The sequence below is a fragment of the Hydractinia symbiolongicarpus genome, chromosome 5 (genome assembly GCF_029227915.1).
Source record: "Hydractinia symbiolongicarpus strain clone_291-10 chromosome 5, HSymV2.1, whole genome shotgun sequence".
NCBI classification, from domain to species: domain Eukaryota; kingdom Metazoa; phylum Cnidaria; class Hydrozoa; order Anthoathecata; family Hydractiniidae; genus Hydractinia; species Hydractinia symbiolongicarpus.
In genome coordinates, this window is record NC_079879.1 from 22,862,911 (window position 1) to 22,873,239 (window position 10,329).

The following is a 10,329-nucleotide window of genomic DNA, read 5'->3' on the forward strand; positions in this document are numbered from 1 at the left end:
AAGGCTGTCGCCTTTGTGCGTTTGTCGAGAGTCTGGCTGTCAAAGACGTTTTCGAGAGGCGACAGTTACTCAAAAATCTGTCTTTAGAGGTTGGTTGAAAGAAGAAGGACCAAGAATTTGCTATTATGCAGATGGACGCTTTTAAATTGTACTCATATCTCCATGTACTCACGTAGTGTATTGCTTTCGTCTACAATTTGCAATTCTAGAACCTGTAGATCGAATCCCGATACACAACGATATTTGGCTGTACTGAACTGAGGCTGTCTTTTGTATTTTATATGTTTTACTTATTTCTTTCTCTTATATACAAATGACTCTAATTTGTAACAAAACGTCATCTTTTAGTTATTTCACTGATTCTGTAATTGGCATGCTGTTTTTCAGTTTGTCGTGTACTGTCCTTTCACGTCCTTGCAATATCGCGCTTATCATCGTCAGGCTAAGCCATTTGGAAATTCTTTGGAAATTGCTGTATGGCATACATGTTTTTTATAAGCATAAAGCTTATAAGCATATCTAGTGTTTATTTATCATCCAGATTGTTTTAAGCATATACTAGGCATATTGTTCAGCCTTGGTAATCTTCTGATACCTGTTTTTGTGCGTTATGAGTATTTTTAGTAGACAAAGTGCTGATCAATCTTTTGCTGACAGTTACAAGACAGCTATAATGCATGATGCAGCATCTGTCTACATAAAACTCTTTCGAAAAGGCAGAGAAGCAACCAACAGTATATTTATTTGTACAAGATGGTATAGGCCCAATTTCAGTTGGTACGATCAGAGGGTCATCTTTTTAACTTTGCATGGCTTTGGAGCAAGGCTTGTAAATTGTAAGCTAATATAAAACCTGATATAAAAGTTAAGCGACATGTCATTGTGTGTTTCTTAGATATAAATACCCTATCAAGAACAAAGGGAAGATTGTTTAATGATAAATGCATCCAAATATAGATGTTTTCTAGCAAGAAAATTGCTTGATAATTTGGCAGAAAAAGTTCAACACGATGTCAAGAAAATTGTATCCAACTGCAGGTATGACAAAATATAAAAGAATTGTTTGACAGCGACAGGCTGTTTGATTACAGCGAATGGCTCTGATGATAATCATGCGTAAACGTCTGAAGGATTATCATGTCTCCCCACCGTCTGTTATTAATGCAAATGTTCCACTTAGGGTAGTAGTAACATTGATAAGAATCCACAATCTTAGAAAGATGGAAAAGATGAATTAATAGTTATCAATGTAATATGTTGAATGACTTTGTCTTGAAAAGCAAGAGAGGGATGAAGAAGCTTAAATGACTTTATCAATAGTTTCACTGAAATGTTTCGATGTTTTTTTATGTTGTAGTTTATTGTATCATATGAGGGCTTATCTTATGTTCTAAAGTTTTTTATGTAAATAGCTCGAAAAACAAAATGTTTGGTTTTCTTTTAGTCTCCAAATTCTACGGACACACCTCATAACAACAAATAAGTTTTTATTCCAAGCAAAACGTCAGTATATTTTGAACCTGACTGTGTTTCTCCCATAATATCCCAGCTGAATTTCCACTTGCTTAAAAAAACAGCATGTAAACCAAAACATTGGCTGCATACATGCTGACTACATAAACAAACATTGTGCTTCTGAGTCTTCCTACCTTTTTCGTGTAGTTTACTTTCAAAGTCGCTGTGGACTTTTTCAATATCTTTGATGTACCCAATAGATTCGTTAAATTTCTTATGCGTGTCCAGGAAAAGAGGGTATTACTACGAAATCTAGCGCTTATCGATGGATCTTTTCGCTATCAATTTGGAGATCCCTATTTTTTATCTTTCTGATTTTTCCGACATTGAACATAGCTTTGAGCTCGGTCATGTGATTGTTGTCACAAGAGAACTTATGTCAATTGTAGTTCTTGCTAAGCTTGCACAGACTATTGTTCCTGTTAATATCCTGCCATCCCCATTGGATATTTATTACAGTTTTGACTTTTTAAAAGTATTGTTGTTTGCTTCTGTAAACATAACTACTTATGATATAGCCCCATTGGTGTTACTCTAACGGCGCCGCGGGTTTTTTTCTGTGAACAATTGCTTCACACCAACCAGTCGCTCCACACTTTATAGTTGTTCACACACTTGTTCAGTTGCTCCACACCTCGCCTCTATTTCTGTATAAGTCAAATAGTAGCTCCACTTAGACCATGGCTCCCCACTGAGGTATCGGTTACTGGCCGACATCCTTTTGTTGTTCTTTTTATGGTGGGGTTTTGTTTAATTTAGACGATGCATTAAGCAGAGTTGTGCCAAATCACGGACAGTTTAATCAATTTCTTGTGTTTTTAACCCGTTGAATTCCAATGTTACGTCTACGAAGTGGTTTAAATTGAACGACTGTTTGTCTTTACAAATATGGAGGCGAGGTGTGGAGCATCTGTTAAAGTGTGCAGCCATTGAATAAGTGTGGCCGCAACAATAGTATGGAATGGCTGGCTGTGTGTTTACGAACTGTTTATGAAAAAAAGAAAAAACCGCATCGGCGCCCCAGCGCCCCCAAAGCGCAACTGAGAACCGTGTCTTTTAGTTGTTTTCGAGCATGTGCAGAAGACAGAACGAGACGCTTGCAGAAAAGGTAAATGGCGGCGTTCTAAGAAAAATACTTCGCAGTTTACCCTGTATACAAAACAAGCTTGTTTTACTAAGATGTAAACTTCTAAAGGGACGATCTTTTTATTAGAATGACTGCGCTTTATCTTCACGAAGATGTAAAGGAACTTTTGGCGGGGAAAACTTTAGTTGTTCTTGGGGATTCAGGTTTGTAGCTGACTGACTTGCTTTTTTTACTTTCATTTTGGTTTTTTAACGTTGTAAGAACTTCTTTAGAAGACAAAATAAACTTTGTTGTATATGATGTTTGCAGTGTAAATTAAACTTCTTTTCCTAAAGGCTTAATTACTAAGCACGCAAGTGGAAGAGGTTTGCAGGGGAGGAAAGTAAAATTATTTACTTTTTCATGTGCCGTAACCATGATGAAGGTGCTGGTATATGTGCTGAAAATATCCACATAAATAAGGACCTGTTGGAGCAACATATGAACTAAAATTTGTGGTTCTCTTTTGAAACCTATTGGACTATATATATCACAGACTTGAATTATTTTTATTCAACAACAGGTGGACAGACCCTTAGAAAATGTACTAGGACCCAGGTATTTAATTTGGCAAAATAAGCTACATGCTAGATACATACCATCACTCAAAATTTAATAAACGAGGAAGATCATATTTAGTTGCATTTCCATCGTAATGCTTTTTATAAATATATCTATAAAGTTTTCTGACTATGATAAAACGATCACAGTTTTTGTTATTCTCTATGAATTAAATGTTTTAACTTACTTAAATTAGGCTTCTTTGCAACGCCCAGCTACATCTTGATGTTGTTATCAAAGACGGCTTGGCATCACTTTTGCCTTCTTACTTTTTGATAGTGCTCCTTTGCTCAAACAGTTAGACGCTGTCTTATGAAGCAAATATTGTTTGCACATTTAACAGATGAACTGGTAACTGGCAATACTTTTTAAAAAAAGCAAGAGCACAAAATGAACATATAACTTCCATAAATAGTGGCCATAAGGCAAAGAGATATACCTGTGATTTCTTTTTGTTTTTCTGTTTCGCCGAGATTTATTTTTTCCAAAACAAATTTAGCGAACTCCCCCTCTGTGCTCATAAAAGGCGAGGCCCTCTGTTTACCCACGACTGAAAATGATTATTTTGCGACAGCTCACTTTTTGGCCCAAAATGAGCAATTTAAGGAATTAAAGTATATACCATTACTTTCAGTTCCAGTAAATTTTAGATCTCTAAATTTTCAGGATAGTACTGGACTTTGAAAAAATCAAAAAAAATGTATATGTGATTATTTTCGATAAGGATGATTACGCACCTATAAGGTTGAATAAAGAAAAATAAAGCTTGCTCTGTAGTTTGCATGCCATTTAGAATGACAAAATCCTGGTGTAATTAGAACCCTGGATTTTTTTAACAAAAATAACTACTAAACTTTGTTAATTTAGGGATTTTCTTTATGACTTTCCTAGACTTATTATTCCATTTCGTCATTTTTGCAAGATTTAAAAATAAAGGATGTACCACAACCATCACAACAAGAATAGTGCAGAACCAACTTTTAGACTTTCTTTTTGGTGAACATCATGCTCAAACTTTTTTACTGCGATGGAAACCTTCAAGATTACAGCAAGGGCAATATTTAAATTGGAAAATGAATACACATTTTTTTAAAAAAAAACAATATCTGTCCTGATCGTTTTTAGTCTGATTTGTTCTTATTTTGTTCTTAATAGTATGCAACTTTAGAATTCAGCCTGCTTTCGATCTTATTTAAAGATGGAATGTCATTCTGAAACTTCTTTGTGTTTATATGTATGCTTTTGTTGCTAATGGAGCTTTATAGTTGTGATTATAAAAAATATAGACAGAAAAGAAACAACCATAATAAAACGTAAAAGCTTGAGACAGAAATCCAAGAAAATTTAAATCCTGGAGGGCTCTTATTTCATGGCAAAATTCAGAATCATTATGGTTTTTAATTATGAAAACAATAAACAATAGCACAGCAGCCTTCACAATATTTTCTGGTGCTGGAATTCTAGTTTGTAAAAAGGGGTGGTTGATGTTTTGTAGATGGTAGTTCTGACCTCTCTGCATACTATGGGAGTTTACAATATACTATGGACAAATCAATGAAAAAATCAATATCATAAAAATATTGAAATAAAATGTGAGCAAAGTAAAAAACGTTAAATTGCCTACATTTGCTGTTCCTGAAAATTTTATTTTTTAAAAAAAATTAAGCAGCTTCTAGGTAATTCAAAAAAGATCTGTAAGAGTAAGATAATAAAAAAAAAAATGAAAATTTTGAGACTTCCGACTTAATTTTGTTGTATGTTATATATTGATTAAGAATTATTGAAACCTAAATACAAAATCATGTCAGAAATAGGTGACTTGGCTATGCAGTAAGGAACCAGATCATAATAGAAAATGCACTGAATTATATGGGCATAGTAGTTGAGTTAAAAAAAAGCATTATCCAATGCTTTTTTAATGTTTTTTGTTCAATTTTGGTTCCTATATAATAGAATTATGTTATTTCAAGACTCAATGATGTCTGCAAGAATCATAAGAATGTTTTTTTGTCAAGCTTGTTTCCTCTTCTTTTTGCAAGCCAACACAATGTTAATGCTGTGTTTTCTGGTAAACTTAAACTTAATTTAAAGTTTAAAATCCAATCTTTAGTTATTAGGCATTTTTATTAGTGTAATGACTTTACATTTAGTGGAACGCTCTGTTTATAAAGATTTGGTTTGTCTTTTACAAGAAAACAGATATCTAACAGATGGTGAACTGCGAAAAAAAGTATGTTGTGCATGTGTCTTGGTCTGTTATTGCTAAATATAAACTGGTGAATGTGTATCTCAATTGTGGACCTTTCAATTAAGTTGTGTATGTCCATTGGGGCACCTTTCAGGAAGAAGAAGTACTGAATGAGTACCGCCTGCTATATAGCTACCACCTCCTATCTTATTCAGTGAAAATTTAAAGGAAGGCAACTATTGAATACAAAAAACAGGAGGTCAATGAGCTAAACCAACCATGAAATGTATCCCTGCCATTACATTTATATAAGTTAACGCATCAAGGTTCAGCAATCCAAACCCAGTTAATTGTTTTTGTTATAATTTCATGTTCCATTTTACTGAAGTACTTGGTTAGCGTTACAATCTATTAGTCTTTTAACTTTGTAGAAAGCAAGAAATAATGTATGAAATTGAAGAATTCTTGTCAATATTATTAGAATTTCTCTCTGTGTGTTTTTTGTATTGTTTCTATTTGTATTGCTAGGGTGAAGAAAGCTTCATCGGAGATGAATTAGTATATGGTGGCGTTAAAGGAGAGCTGAAAAACTCGATTAATTACAGAGAATGTCGTTATTACAAGGCTGATAACGAAGCATGTTGTCGATACTATTTTGTTACGATATGTTACGGTGATTACGTTGAAGAAATTTTGCAAGAACTCAGTTTGGAGCCCACGGATATTATTGTTATGAACTCTTGTTTGTGGGATGTACACAGACATGGTAAAAAAGGTATTGAAAAATACGAGGAAAACCTTGAAAAATTAGTAGCTTCGTTAAGACGACTACTACCAGACTGTTTGTTTATATGGTTGACTACGCCACCTGTTCATATTAAATCGAAAGGCGGCTTTTTGATCCGCCCTGGTGTTGATACTGTCAAAATACAAGAAGTGAAATATTGTAATGAAATTGCTCGAGAAGTGTTCACTGCTGCAAATGAGATCGATCGAAGATTTCGAATTGTTGATTTAGATTATGTGTTTCAGTACTTCGCGCATCATAGGGCAGGGGATGGAGTGCATTGGAATGAGAGAGCTCATCGACGAATGAGTAACATGATTCTTGAAGAGATATCGAAAGCATTTAATAAAAGTGTTCCGCGTATTCTAGGCAGTGACGAATTTATGTGGAATGGAAGTCGGACTGAACATAATGCTTACTATGAGCCTCCTCCACCTTACAGCCAATGGGATGATCCTGAGCGTCTTGGCTGGGACTACGAGCAAAGGTTTCATGATAATGGATGGGATTTTGATAAAATGCGAAGACCCCTTCCTCCACCGAGAGGTTATCCGTTTGGACCTCCGCCTCCCCCTGGTCCGTTTGGTCCTCCTAGTCTGATTCCTAGACCATTTATGGAAGATCCACGCTCAATCATGCCGAATATGTTCGATGATTTAGACGATCTTGGTCATGCGCGTCTTCAAGTGGAATCCCAGATTGAAAATCGCAAACGAAAGCGAACTGAAGAGGACGACAACGATGATGAGAAACTTCCGGAGAAGCAATATCGCTTTGGCGTTGCGCCAAGCGCGGTCAAACGAAAAGCTGAACCTATCGAAAACGAAACGAAAAAGATTAAGATTATTGAAGAGGAAGGAGTTATGAAAAAGGTTGTTACCTTAGAAGATAGCGTTATTTATTCTCCAATGAGCGAAAAAGAAAAAACTGCATACTTGAAAGCACAAGCTGAAAAGGCTGAAAAAGAAAGATTAGCTAAGGAAAGAAAAGAAAAGGAGGAGAAACAACGTGCTGAACGTCTTGAGCGTGAACGATTACAAAAACTTAAGAAAGAGGAGGAGGAATCGGCTGCGGCAGCAGATGAAGAGAAAAAGAGGACTGAGTCGACAGCTGACGAAAAACCAGCAATATCTCCTAAGGAAAAAGCTGAAACGAAGTATCCTAAACTTGAAGAAGTTTTGCCTAGCGTTTCAAAACTACCACTAGTGTCGTCTGTACCTAAATCAACAGAAGAGCAGACGGAAAAAGAAACGAAGAATGAGAAAAAGCAAGGCGGATTATCTAAATTCGCTTCTAAACTACTATCATTTATCAGGAGGCCATCATGTGAAAAAACTAACAGTGACAACGTAAACCAATCGAAATCTGTGCGTAGGTTAAGTAGTCAGGAAGATAAGGTAATTTCCCCAACAAAAACAACGCCTCTAAGAAGACGTGTGTATGAAGTGATACCTCTGGGAGAACTTGCAGCTAAAGTTCTTTTGCAGAATGAATCGAATTCGAAGTCTAACCAGTCGACACACGAACAATTAAATAAGCTAACGAAAACTAACAGGCAGGTGGAGTGTGATCGTACCAGTCACGTGGAAGAAGGTGATGCTGGTAACATTTCGACATCTTCGGTCTCTATCGTTTTCTCTACAACTGTTCCAACAGGATCAACGACTGTTTTCACGACAACGACAACAACCACACCTGCTATACCGAAGAAAGTTGACACGTTAGCATTACTCTCCTTGCAATCTCCCTTCGCTAAAACAAAATCTAATGCTGCCTTAGTTGATACAGATAAAAATACAAACGCTGAGAAGAGCAGTGTTGATAAACAAAACAGCAAGACGGAGGAACAGCTTGAGCAAGAATTACTTCACGATTCTAAACTTCATGAGACAGATGTTATTAATTCAACTCTCGAAAATCAGTCTAGTAAAGACGGGACTAATAATACCCTTACGATAAACAAAATAGACCAAAAGGAAGGACCTTCTGCGTCTAGTGAGAAAGAACCAAGAACGGAAACAGTAAAAACAACATCTGAATCAACTGAAAGTTCAGATAAAAAGATCCAAAAATGTCAAGGTGAAGGATCGGTAAAGAAAAAGAAGAAGAAAGATAAACATGCCGATGAAACGAAAGAAGAAAGACAAGTAAGAAAACAAAAGAAGAGAGAAAAGAAGAAATTAAAGGAAGAGAATAAACAACGCAAACTTTTAGCAGCTCAAAATGCCGAAGCGTATCAACAAAATATTAACTGGAACGTTCCTTTACGTCAGCATAACGTTAATTCTCTTCCGAGACAACGTAGTGCGACATGGACGCCATCATACTTTCATGCATACCAAAACAGTGGACATAACACCCAACAACCCACAGTTCAGAGACAACAACAGCCAACACCTCAACAGCAAGTTCCTGATGCCACTCCTCAAGTTATACTGAATCCGTATCAGCAAATTTTGCAAACACAGTTATTACAGCAACAACAACAACAACAACAACAACAACAAATTATGCAGCAACGACAACAAATTCTAGCACAACAACAACAACAACAACAACAACTAGTTCAACAGCAGGCTCTCCTGCAACAACAAAAAACACAAGCGACACAACAAACTATAAAAAAACCAACAAGTCAAACACAGCAGTTGTATATAGATGAGTACGGTCAAACGTATACCCTTGAGGAAGAGACATACATAGTTGGTCCGTCCGGACAAATACAGAATATTAGTTCAGGTAGCTCCTACATACAGCAGCAGCAGCAACAGGGTACTCAATATCTGCAATCTTCTTTGTTATACCCGCAACAAAGGTTTTTATAAGAAATCTCTTATTTCTTGGGTTTTTTTTTTATATTTAATTTTTGTTTGTTTTTACTTCCATACAACAGAATAACAAGGCTTCTGTTCTAAAAAGGTTAAGTTAAAAAACAGAAGTTTAAACTTTGACCGCGATGCTGCAAGCTGCGTTGTGAGATATTAGTTGTATATAAAACGGGCATTATATTATATATATATTATATATAAAGTTTATTTTTTTTACTGGACTCTTTCACGTGGAAGTTTTATCATAAGAAGCTTTACTGTCATCGTAGCCTCGAATTAAGCGAAGTTGGAAGAAAATCCTTACTTCTGAAACTTCAGTTTTTGAACCTGCTAATTTTAATGGAAAAGTATTGGTTCCTGTGGCGGTTTAGTTATTTCTAATATCTATAGACAAAATGTGTCTTTTTTGATGTCGTTCATGCATTATAAAACTCTGCAACCAAGCTATTCACATTGTTCCTTGTGTCAGATTTTTCGTCCAATCGCAAGTCAGTAATTGTATAGTGATATAGCAAAAACGATTTTTTTACTTTAAAAGAAAGTATTTGATATTGTATGTGAATAGAGATATTTTGTATAAAGACGTTCAAAACAAATTTATTATAAGCTGTGAATTTGATCACACGTTTCACGTGTTCTGTTATACGTTTGTGTGTGCGTGTGTGCGCTGCGATGTGTGTCCGTGACAAAAATGTGTATTAAGAATATTTCGATTTGTGATCAACCTTTTACTCTGTTTTTAGTTTTTCTTCTTGTGTTTAGCTGTACAGATATGGCTCTTCATTTTGCTACACTTGGCACGCAAGTTGATGGAATTATAATATGGTTCAAAGGTTGACAACTTTGCGTGTCCTTCCATTTACGATATTTATTTAATGTTTTGAAAACTCGCTGATTTAGATAACGTTTGTGTATAAAGACAGTGCAGTATAATTTTTTGCAGTTAGACGGGTGTGGTTGACTTAAAGAAGAGAGATTTGTTTTTTATTGTTTATTGTTAGTTTTTTTTGTGGCTTCTTTTACGTGCGTCTGTAGCCGTCGTTAGAAATATAGAACTTCGAAAGTTTGAGAAGTGTTTTTCTTCTCCCATTTTTTTTTACTGTTTCTTTCTGAGCAAAGAACGCAAGAATTATAGCAACTTAAAGCGCGGAATTTTAGGAATTTTTCATGAGTGGATAACTTTTCAGAATATCAAATTTAATTTCAATAAAATTTGCATTTATTGCTGTGTATATCGCCATTTTTCGAGACTTAATAGACCTTTCCTGAATTTCCTAATTATGCCAAACTCAATTAAAGCGGTCGATACTAAAAATGACTCTAT

At 35.4% G+C, this 10,329-nt stretch overlaps 1 protein-coding gene across 1 annotated transcript; it reads left to right on the forward strand.

Annotated features, from left to right (window-relative positions):
• Positions 1–2,456: 2,456 nt before the first annotated feature.
• Positions 2,457–10,071, forward strand: LOC130645440 (calponin homology domain-containing protein DDB_G0272472-like). Its single transcript, XM_057451431.1, has 4 exons — positions 2,457–2,623; positions 2,729–2,805; positions 5,353–5,432; positions 5,919–10,071. Exons 1-4 carry the CDS (start codon positions 2,472–2,474, stop codon positions 9,000–9,002), a joined length of 3,393 nt encoding a protein of 1,130 aa, XP_057307414.1. The 5' UTR covers positions 2,457–2,471; the 3' UTR covers positions 9,003–10,071.
• Positions 10,072–10,329: the final 258 nt, after the last annotated feature.

Bases quoted from the DNA above. Each gene is read 5' to 3' on its own strand.
- LOC130645440 (XM_057451431.1), top strand. From the start codon at position 2,472: ATGGAATGGCTGGCTGTGTGTTTACGAACTGTTTATGAAAAAAAGAAA. The intron at 2,624-2,728 runs GTAAATGGCGGC...TCTTTTTATTAG, and splicing joins ACGAGACGCTTGCAGAAAAG to AATGACTGCGCTTTATCTTC. The intron at 5,433-5,918 runs GTATGTTGTGCA...TTGTATTGCTAG, and splicing joins ATGGTGAACTGCGAAAAAAA to GGTGAAGAAAGCTTCATCGG.